This window comes from Chaetodon auriga, chromosome 4, assembly GCF_051107435.1.
Source record: "Chaetodon auriga isolate fChaAug3 chromosome 4, fChaAug3.hap1, whole genome shotgun sequence".
NCBI classification, from domain to species: domain Eukaryota; kingdom Metazoa; phylum Chordata; class Actinopteri; order Chaetodontiformes; family Chaetodontidae; genus Chaetodon; species Chaetodon auriga.
The window spans coordinates 11271811-11296164 of NC_135077.1; the positions used below are offsets into that span (position 1 = coordinate 11271811).

Here is a 24354-nt window from a genome sequence, read left to right on the forward strand (position 1 = left end):
TGAAGATGAAAGGATACGTAAATATTTGTTATCCAATCAGCAGCGAGCGTCCAGTTGCAGCGTAAAATCCTGCATACTTGAGTAGGATTTAGAGCGGGGGCTAAATTAATGAGTTCTGACAGAGACATGGCTGCTGATGACAAAGGTGTGAGAAATAAATGGAGTTGGACATGGTTGGATGGAGGATGGAAACTGCTGGAAAGATGGTCCCGCAAACTAGTTGAATCCAGCTAAGCTTGTTTTTCCACCATGTGTTTGAAGAGTTTACAGTATTTCAGAGCAGAGAGTTTTAACTCAGCACTAATGGGTGACAGCTGAAGTCCTCTGCTATGGCTGACCATTCATATATTTTAAGTGCTCATAGCATGAAAATGAAAAAAATAAATTCTGGAATTTTTTTAATGAGTTCTACAAGCTAATCTACTGTTTGTAGATGTGATTTTTCCCCTTATTATTCCCCCTATTTTTCTACATCATGATCATCTTTCCTCCCACCCAAATCAGCATAAGAATCTAAGCCAAATGTGTTGTTGTGTCTGCTTGAGAATGGCTAAACATTTTTTGTGAATTTGTCCTCACTGCGCCTCTGTGGTCCTGTGTGTTTCTTGCCCGGTGACCATGTCTTAATATCTCTCTGTGTTCATTGCGTGCATCTCCCTCCTTGTACAATCAATCTTTGGGAACATCTGGAAATGTTCCGAGGGGAGAGCACTGACCCAGGAACAGCTTGTTATCCACATTCACAGTAATCAGCTGTCCACACGCGTTTCATGCAACATTTACCATGTCAATATTTGGCTAGAAATAATTATTTGTAGTTGGTAGCATGACAACTTCTGAATGTGTCCAGCTGCCAGTTGTTATAGATTTTTTGTTTCTAAAGATTAAAAGCTTTTTGTGGGCTGTCAGCTAAATTCCTGTGCACTCATGCCACAAGATATCAATAACACCAGTATGTGTTATGTATGGACACACGGCTGCACTCTTTATGGCACAAGTAGTGTTGAAAAGGAATTAATCATCTCATTCATCATCATCATCATCATCATCATCATCATCATCACCATCATCATCAGAAATCAGGTTGATTATAGCATTAATATTTGAGCAGACATTTTACAATAAAGGACATACAGTCATTAAAACAACATTTATAATGTGCATTAGACAATAATAATTAATGAAGGCCTATCAGAAATAATCATTATTCACTCTGACTTGGACTCCCACCTTGTCCTTTATATATGTCCACCTCCACTTCCCATGTCATGCTCAGCTTGTTCTAGAAAACCTTGTGGACATATAATATGCAAGGGGTATGCAAATAAATACCAGCTTTTACATTGAAATGCAATAGCATAAGCATGTTTTTGTGCATACTTATTTTGTTTACATCTGCCCCCTGAAGAGCCACTGTATGTAACACAGCATGCTTTAAAAGCACCATTTACTGATAATGCTGTGTGGCTGACCCATGCGGTCAAGGCCATAACAACATAATGAGCCGAACTGTTCAGTGTGTCTCTTTTTACCCTCAAGAACTGTTTGCATAGACATTTTAATCCTCCCCTCATCAGGCAGAACACAACCAGACAAGAGTCTCCCTCTTTAGTTGGCTAAGAATTAAATATTTTATACTGTTGCAGCATCTGTGCAGATGGGCCGCACTCATAATTTCCCAATGCCTCTCTTTGAACCTTTTTCCTTCTCACCACTAATGTATGTCTAGTCATGCCATTCTAAATCTGCTGATCGGACCTCGTTTCATCTCCATGCTATCGCAAAGACTGTGCTCGCTGGCTAATATTTTTATATGCTTAGTGAAAGCCAATTGTGTAATTGACTTAAGTAATAGTGACAAGTCCATTAACTCGTTCGTGCCCTTGCGAGTCCTGATTGAGCTGATGTACTCTCTCATTAAGTCTGTGTCATTTAAAGCTACTATGCTTTGCTTTTTGCCTCTGAGCACTGAATGTAATGGAACTCAAATAATGGCCAAATATGTTAAGATATGTAACACTTCTCTGTTCAGGTTATCGTATATATAGTATGTACAACCCTGATTCCAAGTAAGTTGATATGTTGTGTAACTTGAAACGTGTTGCTGCATCAAATTCAGAATATGCATATATTTACAAAAAAATCAATGTTGTTGAGGCAAAACATTAAATATACTGTCTTTGTGCTATTTTCAATTCAGTGCATGTCAAAAAGGATTAGCAAATTATCACATTCTGTTAATGTTTTTGCACAACATCCCAGCTTTTTTGGAATCAGGGTTGTTTATCACTTTAGTGTACATAGTAAAACTTGTGGTGTCTCAGTGGTCAGGACTAGGGCTGAAAGAATGCCATAATTTGTGGGTGTATGGAAATAACCCCATTGCAGTCTTGCATAAAGTCCAAGCAGTGCTGCTAATACACACGATAAATGGGCTTGCCCAGGGCCAATTACAAGCTGGCAGAAAAGGGCAAGGCTACCTTTCCTAGACACTGAATTTATTTTGTTTTGTATTAGTCCATATTTGGATGCACTAAGCAAACATTACTGTGGCCCACCGACTTTTGTTTTCACCTCCTTCCCCAGAGTATCCACTCGATTTGTGCTCAGTTCTTATTTTGTGCTTGCGGTAGGCATTGAAGGATTCTGACTTTTTTGTGTTAAAGTCATGACACGCACAGCACAGCTTTACGACACCATTTATTGTTTGACTTCACAGCGCCACTTTTGGCCCTGTTGCATGAGAGAACAGGTTGGATCCCATACTGCTCTCGCCTTTAATGGCTGTATCCGCCCACTAACAGGGAACAAGTGAAGGTGTATGTGTGGTCCTGCAGATGATTTAAGCTATATAATGGTTTACGAGAAGTATTTCACATAATCTTGATTAATTAATTATGCTCAATACCAAGTCAACAGCAATAGAGATACCCTGAATTTTGTTTGCAATGTTTACTTAGTCCCTTCCTAAATTTATGCTATTTATTTATTCAGATTCTCTTTTTCAAACTGGTTAATCATTCACAAAGTAAATGGGTTTATCTATAATACATTGTCGAAAAACAAATTTAACTCGCATTTAGTAAGATGTTTCAAGCAAATATTCTTGTCATTTACACTGTTTTTAAGGTGGCATGGTTGTGTTTGCAAGTTTGTGAGTATGTGTCTGTTGGGAGTACTGTTATTATCTTTCAAACATTCATTACTTGCAGTGTTGTGAGCTTACATCATGTTGCAGCATTCTCTCCCAGTTTTCGTGATTGGTTGTGTATGAACTTGATGGCTGTCAGTGCTGAACATGCTGCAAAAGTTAAACAGCCAAGCTATTTGTCATATGCTGTGTCTCTGTGGAAGTGACAATGATTAAACTTGGATGCCTCAGCGACCACAGTAAAAATCTTTTGTGTCTAAGGACCTCAAAATGTAACCTCATTCAGCCTGAAAGAAAAGCACTGTCTTTCCTCTCCACAATGTTTGTCCCTCCCAGGGATGTTTGTTAAATCTGATTTCCATGCTTCATCTCATCAGTGTAAACTCTGCTGCCCATTTATGTAGGTCCGTCAAATTAGTTCTCTATCTATGCTTCTGGAGGTACGCAGCAGCCCCTAGAAGCCTCTCCACTCATCTTGCTTGTACTGTATCTGTTCAGCCTCTGCATTCAAAAAGTATAGCCAGTAAATTAAGCTGCAATAATACACAGTAAGACACACTATATGAGGGTCAACAAGACCCTCAAGAAGAAAATTACGATAATATAAAGTAACAATTTTAGACACTGCTACAAAGATGGGTTATGTTCACTCAGTTTGGTTTTTAAATTTCTACTGCATTGCTATTAGTCATTAATATGGTAAGGGGGCTGCTCTTGGCAATCATGACAGCGCATTCTAAATGTAGACGAACTGCAATGACAAAGAGCAGGGCTTGAGACTAATGGTGTCCGTTGTCCCAGGGAAGGTAGAAAATTGGTAGAACTTTGATTAAAACGGTGTGCGTCCTGCTATGCTGTTCATCATTAGCTGGCTTCTCATCACAAGACCTACGAAAAATATGGCACTGTCTGTTAACTGTTAGAAGCCAGTGGGCAGTAGAGTCCAAGGCTGTGTTTGGCTAATGGAGCTAACAGGTAATGGTGTTAAGCACACAGCAGATAGGAACATGAAGGTTAAAGTATTTTTAATGCTAAGGCTTTTAACTAACAGCCATAGATGATAAAAGCTAAGTAAAAATAACATTTTGATTTTGGGATGGTTTATTGTAACTTTGGGACAGTTGAATTGTTTCTTGGGACGGTTTGGGATGGTGCTGAAAAAAGTTTGTCTGGATAATCCTGACAAAAGATAAACAGCAGTCACCAGTTGAAACTGACCATATACTGTAGGCCAGCAGTAGAAAGTGGGCTACCATACTGCTAATTGTCATTTGTCATTGTCTTTGCTGGCTTGGCTTCAGAGTCCTGGTATTGTGCATGCTGGCTCACTGTCACACTGTAATAGCTTATCAGGATGCCTGAATAAAACAGAGCCATTGTTGATGATATTAGTAACACCTGTACTTTTCCTACCAAGACGAACCAAAATGTCTGCTGTGACAAATGGCGACAGTACACGTTTGTATCAGTTTGCAACTGTTTTCAAAGATGAAGTCAATTTCCGTGAAATTTTGATGTTGTTTTGTCCATCCACTCATTCTGGGGATATTCAGCACGGCATCTGCGTGCAGAGACAGCAAGATATTTTCATAAAAACAGCACAGTTAAATCAGTATGAAGGTAGATAAATTGGATCAGCCTCAGTGCATACTGTGAAGTTATTGTGGGCATAATTAAATATACATCAAGCTTTTTAAGTCACTGTTGCAGAACAAAACGTCAACAGGCTTTGCCTTGACTGAGTCAGTCCCTGTGGAAAGCTATGGTACATGACACATGCAGTAGCCTTATCTCTGCGTATTCTGCAGCCCAGCCCTCTGTTAATGAATAAATGAGCATTTGAAGTGAAGATGAATCATGCAGACCCATAGCTTACTATGTTCTTCTGTTCCGTGGAAGACTTACAAATGATATTATGTAGACACAGAAGGTAAAGATCCTATTAACTCAGAGGTTCAACCAAGATAAAAGAGGAAGCTCAACACTTGATCACTAATCTCTAAGTTAACATATTTGAAGAAGGTAGTGGCTGCAACGAACAGCATTCAAAATTTGCAGTCATCTTGGCCTATAATTCACTTTGCTTTTGTGTCATAGTGTAATATAATTACTTTGTACTGTATGTGCCACAGAACTACAGCCAGAGAAGCTCTGGGGCTGTAGAGAATTGAGCCTGGACTCTCAAAAAGCATGAATTTCCACCCTTTTTATTTCAAAAAGTAATGCACAGGTAATTCAAAACAGTCACACCAGGCTACATGTCGGGTTATCAGGTTACACCTCTAGTGAGCTGGTATAATGGACACAGAACTGTTAGCATCAAGCAATTGATAACTGTCATGTGGTTCAGTGACTTGTCTTTCATCCCTATTCCTACAGACATATTACATTGCTGCCTGTAATCCACACTGTCCACTGCCGGCTGTTGGCAGTGGATCTGCTGTGTAATGGTATGGGCAGCCAACTCATGGATATCATTAGCCCCAATTACTGCTCTGCTCGACTGAAGAATGGCTAAAGAATATAATACCATTTTAAAGGACCAGGTGCACTGCAAACACTTTCCCCACATGACGTTATTGCTGCTGTGCACAGTGCTAAACAAATCAAATTGTGTTTTCATTAACACTGCAATGTAGTCAGGAGCCTTCCAGGGTCTCAACAGTCACTACTTCTAAACAGTGAACCTTAATGGGACTTAATGGGAAACACACCGTAATCACTGATGAAAACATATCAAACATCCAACCACACACATGAAAATGATGTTGTTCTGTGGTGCATTTAAGGTGATCTGCAGACTAATGGTCTACCCTGTGTAAGGTATCTGCAGATCTTTCACTGCCTTTCTTCTCTTTGACTGGCTGCCCATGACTTCAGGAAAGCAACACTGTGAATTGTAGCAGGAGTTAAGAAGGTGACAGCACACAATAAAGTATTCAGATGAATCACGCTGGGTCGAAGAAGGCCATGAAGAGACCTTATCTATTGTTTCATGTATGAAGGCACACAAAGTCTTTTTCATCCAATTGCTAGGTATATTTCAATAGTGACAGTTGATTATTAACATTAAATGAGGCAGTACGAGAGGTAACATACGGACTTTGATAAGTGATTTAACCAGCTGCCTTTATTTGTGGTGATTTACTGTAAAAAGATACCTGACAGCCAATCAGAAACAAGTATTTCCTCATTGCCAGGTGTATCACAAAGCCAAGACAAGCGATAAAAAAGACTGCTGTAGGTTTTGTCATAATATGCCAGTGTTAATCAGATGGAGTAGGCTATTGGAATGATTAAGAACCTGCACGGATTTCAGCATCACCAGCTGCTTTTGAATCACCCTGGACACATAAGTGTACTGTTGATTTATTGATTTATTGCTGAACTACAATCACAAAGGTTTGTAATATGGTCTGTCAGGTAGACCTCGAAAGAATAGGGAACTTGCCTTTATTTGTGTGATTGCGTTTGATTGATTGTGCTTGTTTGCTTGTGTCTGTCGCGGGTGGTGGATCTACGCCTTTATGTGGGCAGCCAGCATATCACTGTGGCTCAGTGTGTGAGGAGGAGAGAGTTTGTGTGTGCTTCCATGTGTAAATGTAATGATGAGCTATTGATTCAGCAAACTTAGATTGAAAGAAACACACCGTTGCACTTCATAATGAGCTCTCCTTGAGCTGTGTAAGGTGATGTGGAACAGATGAGTTGATGGTAAAGTGATGTATCAAAGTTGGTTGTCACGGCAGGTTCTAAAAATAATGTTATTAAATTATGAATTACCTTTCAGACCAAAATACTTTAAAAAGCATAATGACTGAAAAGGTTAACGTGGGTTTATATCAGCACTACTATTCCTGGATCCATCATGAGCGGCGACATACATCATTAAAGTTTTTGTTCCAGTCTAGAAGCCCTTAAGTAATGCAGCCTAGACAGGACATAACTTTGCTCTTAGCACCTTTTCAGAGTGAAAGCCTCTGATATATTTCACAAATGAATCATATCACCCCATTGTGCAAGTTCAGCTGCCGTCAGACTGATACTCCGACAGTAAACTCTGACTGAAGAGTGTAATGAGTAATTCTGTCTGCATGCCTCCTCGTTGCCTCCGACAGACGTGTGTCATTATGTCCAGCAGAGGTGTGACCGACGTACAAGCAGCAGAAATAATTCCAGCCGTTAATGAATTATTGACAGGCAGCCAGTGATTGCTGCGCTTCTGCTGCCTGTCCTGTAGGCTGACTGAGTTCAATGAATTGCTTGTTTCATAGCTTTCTGTCAATTACTTGCAAAGTCAGAATTTCTCTTTCAGAGGAGGTGATCCTGGTTGGTTTGGTGATAATGATACTTTCATTATAGCTCAGTATAAGTAACATGCATAGTTTCAAACCATTTTATTTTCTCACATTATTTTTGTGGAAAAAAGCCAAAAGTGCATGTACTGATTGTCTCCAAGTGCTTGACAGATATTTCTCAACCCCGAGGCTTGCATCTTCTTGAGTGTGCTGTGAGTTCTGATTAGCTAAAAGCTTTTAGCAAGCATGCCTGTTTCTCATTATTTTGTGGTTTCTTTGAGGCACAGTGCTCGTCTGAAACAGGTCCTTCTTTTTCGTTATGGAGCTTAGACAACGATACTGCGACAACAACATGTAGCAACACATAGAGTTTGCAGTAAACATAACTAACGCTCAATCTACCACCTACCACGACACCAAAATCTGTTCTAACATGCTTACATGCCAATGCAGGCTCACTGAAATATATTTATCAGTTACTTCCGAAATCCACATGAACCACTCCTCTCATCTGCATAAATTACATCCACCACCGCACCGCACTTATTCACTTGTTGCTCACGTTATTTTCTTCTTCCAAACAGTGGTGAACAACATCAGGAGCAAAAGCCAGGAATTAGGTTTTCATTAAAACAAAGTTAATTACTTAATCAGAGCACACAAGGCCAAAGTGCCTCCTAAATTTCTATATGACTGGCTTCTGACAGGCAGTATAGCATTTCAGAGGCTATGTTAGGAGCAGTGCTTACTCCACGTAAAACGCACTGGGGCTACATTACATTACACTTCCAGCAAACTTCACGGAGAACAGTGAGGGCAAAACAGCATCGCCGATCTGTTTTAACTGAATGTCCTCTGGTCTTGCTCTGCTAAAAACACAGAAACACCGAATACGTCAGCACTTTAGCTACCGAGCCTCTTTCTAACTGGAACCAACAATGTCATCTTCACTTCCCCTGTCTCTTCTCTGCTGCACTTTGTGTGAGTGTCCGTGTTGAACACTAGGGCAGAGGATATTAATGATTGTGTGAGACTTTAGTAGAGGCTCTCATAATTCTAATGATTTATGAGGGGAAACACTGCTCTGCATGTCATCTTCTTGATTGACTGTCTGCTGTAGGGGGAAATCAATGAGTGTGTAATCCAAAACAGAAATGCTTCTTAACTGTACTCGAATCTTTCTTAATGGAAAGTATCTTCATGCGTTTCTCCTACAAAACATACTTTTGCAAAACGCTGACTTTACAAATACAATTAGATCAAGGGTTCATTTTGGAGGATTCAGTAACACATCATCCTATTGATTGTGTGCAGTGTAGCCTATCCAAAAGAGCTGAGGTCAAGAAAATTGTTGCCTGAGGCTCATGTCAGTTACTTTTTCCTTGTGTTGAGAAGGACAGCCTGACCCGACCAGCTGTACTTCACAGCTCTCCTACTTATACTGCGGGACAAATGTTTTCAGTGGGTCCTAAGATGAGCCAATGTGCCCGTTTCTAGAGCTCTGATAGTATGAACCACCTCATTAATTGTTGTGGAAGCACATACTATGGATAAAGACATGGCTATTTGTCACTGAAGTTTAAAACATTTTTTCCAGAGTTTCACTCTTCATTGCAAAAGCAGGACAAAATATACTCCATCATTTCAGAAAATGAGGAACGAAGAAGTAGATTAGCAGAAATTAATCATTTTATTGGATTGCCATTGCTGTTTCGGTTTCATTAGAATATTTATCTTTTGCTTTGTTTATTCAAAGCAGCTGTTGACATTACAAGAACACGCAACAGGTAATACTTGTAGCATTTTTTTACTCTCCCTGACACAGCTCTGTACTGAGAGCACTGAAAACTGTAATTCCATATACCTGATTTGATGTCATTTTCCAGCACTGTCACTGTTGGCAATATACACAAGCTGCAATTTGTCATCCTCGTACTTCTGTTTTGCATTCTGTGTGTTACTCAACCAGCTTTAATGACCTCTCCTCTTTCCCAGGTGACTACCCTGGTGAACACCAGCAACAAAGGGCCATCCAGTAAGAAAAAGGGGCGCTCCAAGAAGGCCCATGTCCTGGCAGTATCTGTCGAGCAGGCTACCCAGAACTTTCTGGAAAAGGGCGAGCAGATTGCCAAAGATAGCCAGGACCTCAAGGAAGAGCTCATTGCTGCTGTGGAGGATGTTCGCAAGCAAGGTGAGCTTGTTCAATGCAGACACGGTGCTTGTGCTTTGAAAGCAGTTGTATTATAATATTGCTTTGAAATTGGTCAGATAACTGCATTGCACGCCAGTGTTAATATAACGCTTCATGTTGAGGGGTCCGCACAGCTTCAGAAGAGCTTCCTGACTACTGTATTTGCCATTTTAGACCACATACGGATTTCATTTGTACAGATTTCACAGATAATGTTAAGTCAGATCTCAACTCAGCATCATTTCCGGCTGAAAAGATTTGCACTGCGGGCACCATTCTTTACCTTCGTGCAAAGTTTTCCAAGCACCAACGGCTACGTAAGGAGAATAATTGATATAAAAATTGTTATGTCTGAAAAGAGCATTAAGTGCTCTGAATGTCGGAACAAGTCAGATCTCTCCACAACTTTCGACTGATGTGGAGTCAAGAGTGGCAAGGCAGATCCATTATATATAACAGATTAGTCCCCATTAGTCTTGGGCTTTACTTGGAGCATGCAACCTCATGAATGTAATGAGCCTAATTCTGGAGTTGTTTACCCTAAAGTCATGCATCGTTAAAACTTCGACTGTCTGTGATGGTGGGGAGCCTTGCTGCATTTTAAGACATTACAGATGCCCATTCTCATTAGCAGCAATTTGGAAATTGCAGACGTCCGTTAACACTGAAGCTTCTGCAGGGACGCAACTGTTCACCTCAACAAATCACGCTGAATCTTTCTGGGACCTTTTGCTCAGCGGGGCAGTGTCACAGTTTCCAAAGTTTCCTCCTCTGTGCTGAGTGCAAGTCAGTGAGCCATTATGTGAATCAAATGTTTGTCCCCAGAATGGAATTGGATTCCCCGTTCAGTAACTGCATCAGCAGAAAGAGCAAATGGAGCTCGGCATACAGTATGTTGTGTTGTAGCTGTATTCCTCATCTTGCACCGTCAGCTCCACTTGGCCGCCGGTGCTGTTGAACACTGACTCGACTGCGCTGGCACACAGCTCTTTTGAGGCGTGAAATAGACTGTTGCCATACAGGTCATCACCACAGCTGACATCCGAAAGGACAAGATCAATCTTCTCCACTCCACCACCAAAGAAAGGCTGTGTTAAGAAAAAGTTTATGGAGGAACTTCTCCACCTTTATGGCATGTTTTGAACCCCGTTTTTGCATCTGTGTCTGCATATGTTCACATTGTGCCCATGAATAATTGCGCTGCCCTTTCTGATTCTTTTGATGGCAAGGCTTTGCCCTCTGAAAAAGGCCATGCTTTAAACTCGTCTTTCCCAGGAAAAAGCTTCAATTGAGAGAAGACCAACACTAAAACAGGAGATGAAAGTTAATTCCCCGCATCTGCTAACCTTTTACTGCCATTATGAAAATATGGGCACACTCAAAAGCTCTTCAGCACAGAAGTGGGCTGCACTCTCTTCATTCTCTCTTTACACTCCACTTTTTGCTAGGTTGGAAATAATTATGTCAGGTTATCAGAGAAAACACTTTTACATAAATAACTTGAGTTAAGAGTCCAAAAATATGCTATATTTCCTTTATTCACCAGCCACTAAGAGAATATCTCATTTTCACAAGACCTTTAGCAGCAGCGAGAGCTGTCCCCTGCCAAATGGCACCAGCAGCCGAGTTAAGGTCGTTGTGAGTTGTAAAACACCCTTAAATCTGTCATCACCTCATCAGACCTCTGTCATCATGACCTCATCATCCCAAACCCCTTTATCTTGTCATGATTAAATTATAGATGCTGATTTCAGACCACAGAGAGGTTCAGTAATCAGACTCTTTGTACTGTCACTCTTCACTAGATCATCACGGGGCCGGAGAGACTTAAGGCACTAACAGCAGCCATCTGTGTGTTCATGAGCTTCTTTTGCCTTTATTCCAGCCTTGTGTATGTATGTCAGGTGCATTTTCCGTTTCAGGATTGTTTATTCACCTTACATCAGCATAGGACAAAGAGCTGTGTTTATTCAGTGTTTTTTAATTCATGCTAAGAGAGCTGGCTCTGTGCTGACCTGCTGGCACTTTGCTACTGACCCAGCAGGAACATTCGCATCATTATTTCCAAAGTAGCCGGTTTTCTCACCAGTGGTTCGTTTTACGTAAGCGTCAGAATTAAATTTTTTAGTGGTAAATAAACACAGAAAAAAAGCCGTTGTTGCTTGTTGAAACAAAGAAAAGCATATGTATTAAAGAAAGTAATCATTTGTATGCAGCTTGCTGGGGTTGAGGGAAGAGTTCTGCGGAGAGACGTGGTGGAATTGATCCTTTCTAGAATGTTACTTGACCTAAGGTGAAAACGGGTGAAGGGAGGTCATAACTAAACCACTTTGCACATTATGTAAAGGAACAGCTTACCAGTCATCGTTACTCTGGAAGGCCTCTTAAATCTCTCTCGTTGTTCAGCAAACTGGGCCTTCATTGAAGCTGGATTCTGAACCATCTATTTTCTTTCAAACAACAGCTTCATGAGCTCTGATGAAGAAAGTCAGTCATGGGCCTTAAATGGATTATATACAGTGCAGGCACAGTTTCAGGAACAATCAGTCATCTCAATGTGTTTATGCCACAACATTAGCTTCCTTTATCTTCCACTGGGGTTAAACAATATTAGGGCTTGATTGAATGTAATTTTTATTGCGTTCGATGCCTCCAGTGAGGTTTTCGAATGAAGCTTTGGATGTCTGTCGTTATATTTTATTACATGACCACACGAAAAAAAGAAATCCTTAAACAAAATCATCATTTGGAAAAGTGCTTCATTTAAATGATGTAGACTTTTTCAGCCTTTCTTTTTGAATGCTTGTAGGTGTTCAGTAAATTTCATTGTTGTTGTTCTGGAGTTCATGTAAATTAGACCATGAGTCAGATACAATCCTATGCAGCAACCACTGGACTCTACAAATAGTATAAAACTAATAGTTAGTGGAGCCTAATTAGGGCCACGGGGCAAGCCACGAGCCCTACTGCCTACAGCAAAGCTGTAGACAGTAGTGCTCGGGGCAAAGCCCCGAGCACTATTGTTATCCTGCGTGTTTTTTCTTATTATTAGGGCCACGGGGCAAGCCACGAGCACTACTGCCTACAGCAAAGCTGTAGACAGTAGTGCTCGGGGCGAAGCCCCGAGCACTATTGTTATCCTGCGTGTTTTTTCTTATTAGGGCCACGGGGCAAGCCACGAGCACTATTGTTATCCTGCGTGTTTTTTCTTCTTCTTCTTATTATTAGGGCCACGGGGCAGCCACGAGCACTACTGCCTACAGCAAAGCTGTAGACAGTAGTGCTCGGGGCGAAGCCCCGAGCACTATTGTTATCCTGCGTGTTTTTTCTTCTTATTAGGGCCACGGGGCAAGCCACGAGCACTACTGCCTACAGCAAAGCTGTAGACAGTAGTGCTCGGGGCGAAGCCCCGAGCACTATTGTTATCCTGCGTGTTTTTTCTTCTTCTTCTTCTTCTTCTTATTATTAGGGCCACGGGGCAAGCCACGAGCACTACTGCCTACAGCAAAGCTGTAGACAGTAGTGCTCGGGGCGAAGCCCCGAGCACTATTGTTATCCTGCGGGTTTTTTCTTATTATTATTAGGGCCACGGGGCAAGCCACGAGCACTACTGCCTACAGCAAAGCTGTAGACAGTAGTGCTCGGGGCGAAGCCCCGAGCACTATTGTTATCCTGCGTGTTTTTTCTTATTATTCTTCCTCTTCCGTGTCAAATTTCGATTCGCTACTCCTCCTACAGTTTTGGGAGCAGCCACGCAAATGATATATCAAAACGTGCGTCTCGATCGGGATCGGCGTGCTATTACTTTTCTTGGATTTATCGCAGTTTTTCGCGACGTAAGTCGCGAAAAACTGCGATAAATTTCCCATAAGAAATGAATGGGAGGCGGTAAAAATTGTCGCACTTTTTCTACTGGCTACTGCTCCGGCATACTTTCACCTAGAGACTCCATTTAAACTTTAAATTGTAGACACAAGTCTTGTCTATTGCTGTATTAAGCCACGTTTTGATAACTCATGTAGTTTTTGAGTAATCCCTCATCAATGACCATGAGCGTTTTTGGGGAAATTCTCAGATTTCAATGGGTGTGTATTGCGCGGACAGTTAGAGGCTAGAGTGGGTGACATCATCGCTAGAGTGGGAGAGAGCCGATTAAAAACGACTAGGTTTTTGCTCTTTCCACGCTCCTCCCGGCCACAGTTTACACTCTACAGGCATGATTTTTTCCACAGTTGTAGACAAACTTGTCCTCTCTCTCACAATGTGCTCGAAAAATCTGTGAGACGAACAGAATTTGAATTAGCAGCCTCTAAGCGCGGCCACGTCTGTCTCTGCTCTCCATGCACTCCAATACAAAGATTTTCGGAGAGAGCAGAAAGGAGCCCTGTTTTCAACTCGCGACTGTGTCCACAAAATATTCTGTAGAAACACAAAATTACACCAAAACGTTCAGGAAGTCCTCAAGGCGCTCACGGTGTCTTTGTTTTTCTGATAGGAGCTTCCGTTCTCTCAGGAGAAGCCCAAATGTGAGAGGAGTGCAGAGGCAGAAAATCGCTCGTTTTCTCCGCTTTTCTGTCGCCCCTCTCTGTCTGCCCCTATCGTCATGGGCAACCAAGCCAAATTGCCGTGACAACCACTGAGCCTCAGTGCTCAGAGTGGCAGAGAGCCGTTTTTTAACTCCAGATTTGTTGTCTTTCCACACTCCTCCCAGCCACAATTTAAGCTCTAGACGCATGATTTTTTCCACAGTTGTAGAGAAACTTGTCCTCTCTCACACAATGTGCTGGAAAAATGTGTGAGACTTACAGAATTTGAATTAGAGGCCTCTAAGCCCGGCCATGTCTGTCTCTGTCTCTTTTTCTCTCTCTGAGTGCATGTGTGCCTGAGTGCTGAGAGGGGGCGTGTGTGTGCGTGCGCAGCTGGGTCTCATAGAGCATGATTGGGAGGGGCTCTGAAGTTGCTGTGGCAACCTCTGAGGCTCAGTACCTCTGTGAGCACTTCTCTCTCATGCTCCCTCACATACAGGGAGACATAATGGGCATATAATGTAATGTATATGTACGCGGTCGGGCAGTAGACCCCGTGGCCCTTTCAAAATTTCCCGCAGGGAAATTGTCTAGTTATTATTCTTCCTCTTCCGTGCTTTTTTCGATTCGCTACTCCTCCTACAGTTTTGGGAGCACCCACGCAAATGTTATATCAAAACGTGCGTCTTGATCGGGATCGCTATGCTATTATTTTTCTTAAATTTATCGCAGTTTTTCGCGACGTAAGTCGCGAAAAACTGCGATAAATTTCCCATAAGAAATGAATGGGAGGCGGTAAAAATTGTCGCACTTTTTCCACTGGCTACTGCTCCGGCATACTTTCACCTAGAGACTCCATTTAAACTTTAAATTGTAGACACAAGTCTTGTCTATTGCTGTATTAAGCCACGTTTTGATAACTCATGTAGTTTTTGAATAATCCCTCATCAATGACCATGAGCGTTTTTGGGGAAATTCTCAGATTTCAATGGGTGTGTATTGCGCGGACAGTTAGAGGCTAGAGTGGGTGACATCATCGCTAGAGTGGGAGAGAGCCGATTAAAAACGACTAGGTTTTTGCTCTTTCCACGCTCCTCCCGGCCACAGTTTACACTCTACAGGCATGATTTTTTCCACAGTTGTAGACAAACTTGTCCTCTCTCTCACAATGTGCTCGAAAAATCTGTGAGACGAACAGAATTTGAATTAGCAGCCTCTAAGCGCGGCCACGTCTGTCTCTGCTCTCCATGCACTCCAATACAAAGATTTTCGGAGAGAGCAGAAAGGAGCCCTGTTTTCAACTCGCGACTGTGTCCACAAAATATTCTGTAGAAACACAAAATTACACCAAAACGTTCAGGAAGTCCTCAAGGCGCTCACGGTGTCTTTGTTTTTCTGATAGGAGCTTCCGTTCTCTCAGGAGAAGCCCAAATGTGAGAGGAGTGCAGAGGCAGAAAATCGCTCGTTTTCTCCGCTTTTCTGTCGCCCCTCTCTGTCTGCCCTTATCGTCATGGGCAACCAAGCCAAATTGCCGTGACAACCACTGAGCCTCAGTGGCAGAGAGCCTTTTTTTAACTCCAGATTTTCTGTCTTTCCAGGCTCCTCCCGGCCACAGTTTACACACTACAGGCATGATTTTTTCCACAGTTGCAGACAAACTTGTCCTCTCTCTCACAATGTGCTGGAAAAATGTGTGAGACTTACAGAATTTGAATTAGCGGCCTCTAAGCCCGGCCACTTCTGTCTCTGTCTCTTTTTCTCTCTCTGAGTGCATGTGTGCCTGAGTGCTGAGAGGGGGCGTGTGTGTGCGTGCGCAGCTGTGTCTCATAGAGCATGATTGGGAGGGGCTCTGAAGTTGCTGTGGCAACCTGTGAGGCTCAGTACCTCTGTGAGCACTTCTCTCTCATGCTCCCTCACACACAGAGAGACATAATGGGCATATAATGTAATATATATGTACGCAGTCGGGCAGTAGACCCCGTGGCCCTTTCAAAATTTCCCGCAGGGAAATTGTCTAGTTAGGGCCACGGGGCAAGCCACGAGCACTACTGCCTACAGCAAAGCTGTAGACAGTAGTGCTCGGGGCGAAGCCCCGAGCACTATTGTTATCCTGCGTGTTTTTTCTTATTATTATTATTCTTCCTCTTCCGTGTCAAATTTCGATTCGCTACTCCTCCTACAGTTTTGGGAGCACCCACGCAAATGTTATATCAAAACGTGCGTCTCGATCGGGATCGGCGTGCTATTACTTTTGGGAAATTTATCGCAGTTTTTCGCGACGTAAGTCGCGAAAAACTGCGATAAATTTCCCATAAGAAATGAATGGGAGGTGGTAAAAATTGTCGCACTTTTTCTACTGGCTACTGCTCCGGCATACTTTCACCTAGAGACTCCATTTAAACTTTAAATTGTAGACACAAGTCTTGTCTATTGCTGTATTAAGCCACGTTTTGATAACTCATGTAGTTTTTGAATAATCCCTCATCAATGACCATGAGCGTTTTTGGAGAAATTCTCTGATTTCAATGGGTGTGTATTGCGCGGACAGTTAGAGGCTAGAGTGGGTGACATCATCGCTAGAGTGGGAGAGAGCCGATTAAAAACGTCTAGGTTTTTGCTCTTTCCACGCTCCTCCCGGCCACAGTTTACACTCTATAGGCATGATTTTTTCCACAGTTGTAGACAAACTTGTCCTCTCTCTCACAATGTGCTCGAAAAATCTGTGAGACAAACAGAATTTGAATTAGCAGCCTCTAAGCGCGGCCACGTCTGTCTCTGCTCTCCATGCACTCCAATACAAAGATTTTCGGAGAGAGCAGAAAGGAGCCCTGTTTTCAACTCGCGACTGTGTCCACAAAATATTCTGTAGAAACACAAAATTACACCAAAACGTTCAGGAAGTTCTCAAGGCGCTCACGGTGTCTTTGTTTTTCTGATAGGAGCTTCCGTTCTCTCAGGAGAAGCCCAAATGTGAGAGGAGTGCAGAGGCAGAAAATCGCTCGTTTTCTCCGCTTTTCTGTCGCCCCTCTCTGTCTGCCCCTATCGTCATGGGCAACCAAGCCAAATTGCCGTGACAACCACTGAGCCTCAGTGGCAGAGAGCCTAAAAAAAACTCCAGATTTTCTGTCTTTCCACGCTCCTCCCGGCCACAGTTTACACACTACAGGCATGATTTTTTCCACAGTTGCAGACAAACTTGTCCTCTCTCTCACAATGTGCTGGAAAAATGTGTGAGACTTACAGAATTTGAATTAGAGGCCTCTAAGCCCGGCCACTGTCTCTTTTTCTCTCTCTGAGTGCATGTGTGCCTGAGTGCTGAGAGGGGGCGTGTGTGTGCGTGCGCAGCTGTGTCTCATAGAGCATGATTGGGAGGGGCTCTCAAGTTGCCATGGCAACCTCTGAGGCTCAGTACCTCTGTGAGCACTTCTCTCTCATGCTCCCTTCCACAAATAAACAGACATATGGGCATATAATGTAATGTATATGTACGCGGTCGGGCAGTAGACCCCGTGGCCCTTTCAAAATTTCCCGCAGGGAAATTGTCTAGTTATTATTCTTCCTCTTCCGTGTCAAATTTCGGACCGCTACTCCTCCTACAGTTTTGGGAGCACCCACGCAAATGTTATATCAAAACGTGCGTCTCGATCGGGATCGGCGTGCTATTATTTTTGGGAAATTTATCGCAGTTTTTCGCGACGTAAGTCGCGAAAAACTGCGATAAATTTCCCATAAGAAATGAATGGGAGGAGGTAAAAATCATTCCACTTTTTCTACTGGCTACTGCTCCGGCATACTTTCACCTAGAGACTCCATTTAAACTTTAAATTGTAGACACAAGTCTTGTCTATTAGTGTATTAAGTCACGTTTTGATAACTCATGTAGTTTTTGAATAATCCCTCATCAATGACCATGAGCGTTTTTGGAGAAATTCTCAGATTTCAATGGGTGTGTATTGCGCAGACAGTTAGAGGCTAGAGTGGGTGACATCATCGCTAGAGTGGGAGAGAGCCGATTAAAAACGACTAGGTTTTTGCTCTTTCCACGCTCCTCCCGGCCACAGTTTACACTCTACAGGCATGATTTTTTCCAAAGTTGTAGACAAACTTGTCCTCTCTCTCACAATGTGCTCGAAAAATCTGTGAGACAAACAGAATTTGAATTAGCAGCCTCTAAGCGCGGCCACGTCTGTCTCTGCTCTCCATGCACTCCAATACAAAGATTTTCGGAGAGAAGCAGAAAGGAGCCCTGTTTTCAACTCGCGACTGTGTCCACAAAATATTCTGTAGAAACACAAAATTACACCAAAACGTTCAGGAAGTCCTCAAGGCGCTCACGGTGTCTTTGTTTTTCTGATAGGAGCTTCCGTTCTCTCAGGAGAAGCCCAAATGTGAGAGGAGTGCAGAGGCAGAAAATCGCTCGTTTTCTCCGCTTTTCTGTCGCCCCTCTCTGTCTGCCCCTATCGTCATGGGCAACCAAGCCAAATTGCCGTGACAACCACTGAGCCTCAGTGGCAGAGAGCCTAAAAAAACCTCCAGATTTTCTGTCTTTCCAGGCTCCTCCCGGCCACAGTTTACACACTACAGGCATGATTTTTTCCACAGTTGCAGACAAACTTGTCCTCTCTCTCACAATGTGCTGGAAAAATGTGTGAGACTTACAGAATTTGAATTAGCGGCCTCTAAGCCCGGCCACTTCTGTCTCTGTCTCTTTTTCTCTCTCTGAGTGCATGTGTGCCTGAGTGCTGACAGGGGGCGTGTGTGTGCGTGCGCAGCTGTGTCTCATAGAGCATGATTGGGAGGGGCTCTGAAGTTGCTGTGGCAACCTCTGAGGCTCAGTACCTCTGTGAGCACTTCTCTCTCATGCTCCCACACACAAATAAACAGACATATGGGCATATAATGTAATGTATATGTACGCGGTCGGGCAGTAGACCCCGTGGCCCTTTCAAAATTTCCCGCAGGGAAATTGTCTAGTTAGGGCCACGGGGCAAGCCACGAGCACTACTGCCTACAGCAAAGCTGTAGACAGTAGTGCTCGGGGCGAAGCCCCGAGCACTATTGTTATCCTGCGTGTTTTTTCTTATTATTCTTCCTCTTCCGTGTCAAATTTCGATTCGCTACTCCTCCTACAGTTTTGGGAGCAGCCACGCAAATGATATATCAAAACGTGCGTCTCAATCGGGATCGGCGTGCTATTACTTTTCTTGGATTTATCGCAGTTTTTCGCGACGTAAGTCGCGAAAAACTGCGATAAATTTCCCATAAGAAATGAATGGGAGGCGGTAAAAATTGTCGCACTTTTTCTACTGGCTACTGCTCCGGCATACTTTCACCTAGAGACTCCATTTAAACTTTAAATTGTAGACACAAGTCTTGTCTATTGCTGTATTAAGCCACGTTTTGATAACTCGTGTAGTTTTTGAGTAATCCCTCATCAATGACCATGAGCGTTTTTGGAGAAATTCTCAGATTTCAATGGGTGTGTATTGCGTGGACAGTTAGAGGCTAGAGTGGGTGACATCATCGCTAGAGTGGGAGAGAGCCGAAAAAAACGCCTAGATTTTTGCTCTTTCCACGCTCCTCCTGGCCACAGTTTACGCTCTACAGGCGTGATTTTTTCCACAGTTGTAGACAAACTTGTCCTCTCTCTCACAATGTGCTCGAAAAATCTGTGAGACTTACAGAATTTGAATTAGCAGCCTCTAAGCGCGGCCACGTCTGTCTCTGCTCTCCATGCACTCCAATACAAAGATTTTCGGAGAGAAGCAGAAAGGAGCCCCGTTTTCAACTCGCGACTGTGTCCACAATATTTGCTGTAGAAACACAAAATTACACCAAATCGTTCAGGAAGTCCTCAAGGCGCCCACGGTGTTTTTGTTTTTCTGATAGGAGCTACCGTTCTCTCAGGAGAAGCCCAAACGTGAGAGGAGTGCAGAGGCAGAAAATCGCTCGTTTTCTCCGCTTTTCTGTCTGCCCCAGTCTGTCTGCCCCTGTCGTCAACGGCAACCGGCTTAAGTTGCCATGACAACCTCTGAGCCTAAGTAGTCAGAGTGGCAGAGAGCCTTTTTTTAACTCCAGATTTTCTGTCTTTCCAGGCTCCTCCCGGCCACAGTTTACACACTACAGGCATGATTTTTTCCACAGTTGCAGAGAAACTTGTCCTCTCTCTCACAATGTCCTGGAAAAATGTGTGAGACTTACAGAATTTGAATTAGAGGCCTCTAAGCCCGGCCATGTCTGTCTCTGTCTCTTTTTCTCTCTCTGAGTGCATGTGTGCCTGAGTGCTGAGAGGGGGCGTGTGTGTGCGTGCGCAGCTGGGTCTCATAGAGCATGATTGGGAGGGGCTCTGAAGTTGCTGTGGCAACCTCTGAGGCTCAGTACCTCTGTGAGCACTTCTCTCTCATGCTCCCTTACACAAATAAACAGACATATGGGCATATAATGTAATGTATATGTACGCGGTCGGGCAGTAGACCCCGTGGCCCTTTCAAAATTTCCCGCAGGGAAATTGTCTAGTTTTTATCTGCAACTGTGCAGAATACCGGGTTTAAATGAAAAAATACACCAAAAGGAGAAAAAACACACACACTCACTCACAGATAATAACATACTGTCCACACAAAGCCACTCTTTTCCACTCAGAGTTTTCTCCCTTCCCTCTGGCAGGAGAGACGATGCGTATTGCCTCGTCAGAGTTTGCCGATGACCCATGCTCCTCCGTGAAGCGTGGCACCATGGTGAGGGCCGCCCGCGCCCTGCTCTCCGCTGTCACCCGCCTGCTCATCCTCGCTGACATGGCTGACGTCATGAGGCTGCTGTCCCACCTCAAAATTGTAAGTGTCATCGTGACCTTATATTAAAACAAATGTCTGCCAAAAGAACAAAGTGTGCTTTTTGAACAGCGGTTCAACAAAGAGTTCGCTGGTTGATGTGACCCTGTGACGACATGGAGTTATGAAGCCATGCCACCCTATTGCTTACGCTTTAGATATATATCTAACATGTCCTGAAATGACTCCCCAAAGCTTTTTACAAGTGACAGAATCAAGTGTATAAGTAAGGCTTGCATGCACAGATACCACTTAAAGATGTGGTCAGATGTCACGGAAGGAACTTTCTGGAGCTGTATAGTCCACAAAAGAAATATCTGCTTTTATCACGATCTCTGCACACATTAGCATATAGATGAGGCATGGAGGAGTTTCCTGGGAGCACACATCTGATTTTACTGTATTAATATCATACCATGGTGCCCTGATGTGATTAAACACACATACCCATCCCACTCACACACTGTAGAGTCATTTGAACAACACGGCTTTCTTAGTCCTTTACTTTGAAAGTGGTGCAGGGCTCTAAAAGAGAGGTTAATACAGGGTGCTGGAAAGAATGATATGCAGTTGGGATAATCTGAAACAAACTCAGGCCTGCATGTACCTTTGTTCACGCACACTTTGTCCCTCTCTTGCGCACACACACATATACGCACGCACACACATTCAGAGACCTTTTTTCCAGCCTCATTCTTGAGGCCCACAGAGGGGCTTAACTCTAGCCAGTATAAGCCGTGCCATCAAAGGCCACTTAAAGTTATCTGTCTCTCTTCTCTCTTTTCCATTACATCTTGTGCGTTGCTTTCATTAGGGATAGAAAGGAGTTTAGAATCAGAATGTACCCGCAGAAGGGATGAAGACCGCTGAAATGAGACTCATTAAAACTGCACAATTAAATGGTTATTGTCTTTTTAAACCTGGTCGAAATTACACAGGAATGGAAAAAGTCATTTTCACCTAACACAGGTGTTGTATTATTGTTTTAATTTAAAGTGCTTTGTAACATTTATGGCTCAAAGTTTATTGCTGAAATAAACCACATAAATGAAACTCTAAATAAATTATATAGATCAGTGTATCAGTGCATCCACAGAGGTTTTTTTTGTGAAATCCAGCATTTCTTTGTGTGGCACAGGTGGAGGAGGCCCTGGAGGGAGTGAAGAATGCAACCAATGAGCAGGACCTGGCCAACCGCTTCAAGGAGTTTGGGAAGGAGATGGTGAAGCTGAACTATGTGGCTGCCCGGAGACAGCAGGTAACAGGAAGCCCCCTGTCTCCTCCTCCATCTTTCTCGGGAAAAGTAAACCACTCCTGACTTGTGTGTCGTATTCAGCAAAGGGAGTTCCCATGAAAGAGAAAGCTCCTGAGAGTGTCTACACTCTGTCTTTCTCTGTCTTTGTGATTTCTAAACTTCATTCGGAAGTTGCGAGTGCAAAGAGGAATAATGGTGAAGAGCTGGGGATAAATGGTGTTAGCGTTTAAGCCATTGTTCAGTTTGAAGTAATCTTCTTGGGAAGAAGTTGTATTGAAAACGAATGTTGCCACGACATGACGTGTGCAGACAGTGGAGGACAAAGTGTCAGCTCACTCCATGATGAAATGTAGTTTTACTTGTTTTGCAAAATGTGCATTGTCTCTTTAAGGCCACCTTCAGAGAAACACACAGGGGGGAAATTAAGTTATTTTAGCAGAAAATGAACCTCTTTTCAGTCCATTATTGTCCTGATAGTTGAGGCTGTAAACAGCACTGACAATTCCAGCACATTATCAAGACATCATGGGTATTTTTTTCATGTACTATATTGATAATTCGTAGTATTGGTTAAAGCTGATAAAAGGCAATAAAAGTACACTTAGTAATATTTTAGCAAAACACAAATGATGCAGATTATTACTGTATATGATTAGTTTTAGCAGAAATGTACAGGAAGTAATGTGTGCTAGAATGTCCTGTTTTTACTGAAAAACAGCAAAATATCCACATCATTGCTTTTTTTGGAGGATGATAACACATGAAAGTGCTTTTCTGACATGGCCCCCAGTGTGACAAAAAGCTTTTAGGCGCTTTTTCCGACAAGTTTCATGTTGGCAAGCATCCACCCTGCTGAAATGTCCCAGAGCAAAACACCGAGCTGAATTCAGTTCGGCTTTCAGGGTTGCTGATCTGCTGACACTGCCCTAACTTTGTGTAGCTGGAACAATACCAATTCATCAGATGGGACATGAACTTCTGTTTTTACAGGAAATGTCTTGAACTAGTGTCAGTTTGTGCTGTATTGTAAATTGATGATGCCACCAAAATCCCATGTGGTTTTTTTTTTTGTTTTTTTTTTAGCTCATGGAGCCAATTCTGAAATATGCCCTGGCTCTTTATTTAAGGACTGATTGTAAGTGGGTATCAGGGCTTACTTGAGAACCTTTGTCACCTTCTCAGGAACTGAAAGACCCTCAGTGTCGAGATGAGATGGCAGCTGCACGTGGGGCCCTTAAGAAAAATGCCACCATGCTGTACACGGCCTCACAGGCCTTCCTGCGCCACCCGGATGTGGCAGCCACACGTGCCAACCGAGACTACGTGTTCAAGCAGGTTCAGGAGGCCATAGGAGGCATCTCCAGTGCTGCTCAGGCCACATCACCCACTGATGAGAAGCATGGCCACGCCGGCATTGGGGAGCTGGCTGCTGCCCTCAATGAGTTCGATGTAAGTCAGAAAGCATTGTGATCTTCTTTCAGATACTACACATCACACATATATATGCAGACTTTTAGAGTATATCAATGACCTGTTCAAAGCTCAGAGATGATTTTTCAATATTTTTATTATATAGTCACAAACAGTGAGAACAGTATAGCTTAGTTTACAGTAAGCACATCAATATAATCTAACATTTCAAGCTCTGACATCTACAATGGCAAGCTCTGCTCTATGCTCCACATAAGGAGAAGTGCATGGTACATCAGGAGGAGTTCTTATCAGCAGCGCTGTTTGAGGGCTGCCAGTCTTGCTGTATCTACATAGGCTTTCACACTGACGCGTTAAATATCTGAATATTCATTTTCAGTGTCACAGTAACATATTCAAGTATTACCTATTTTTCTGCTTCTCCCTATCTGTCACACACATGCTGAGCGATGTAAATGGGGTTTTTATTCCCATCTATATTTAATCAACCATTACTTCTCCACACTTTAATGCTAACCCTGACTTTGTTTGAATGCGCAGGAGACAACAAGCTGAACTCATTTGTGCTCAAAACAAGTTTTCTCCACAAACATGACTCTGTGCTACCATCTAGTGGTTATACATTGATGGTGAACTGTCGGCTTGCTCAAAGCTGGAAGCTTGTTGTTGTTA

General features: G+C 42.9%; 1 protein-coding gene across 2 annotated transcripts in view; it reads left to right on the top strand.

Annotated features, from left to right (window-relative positions):
• The window catches only part of ctnna2 (catenin (cadherin-associated protein), alpha 2), a 320502-nt gene that overhangs the window by 46438 nt on the left and 249710 nt on the right, over positions 1-24354 (top strand). For both annotated transcript variants that reach the window (XM_076727976.1, XM_076727977.1), the window contains 4 exons: positions 9445-9640; positions 20833-20999; positions 22135-22254; positions 23434-23700. In XM_076727976.1, the coding sequence (XP_076584091.1) occupies positions 9445-9640; positions 20833-20999; positions 22135-22254; positions 23434-23700 (750 nt within the window). The remainder of the gene's footprint in view (positions 1-9444; positions 9641-20832; positions 21000-22134; positions 22255-23433; positions 23701-24354) is intronic.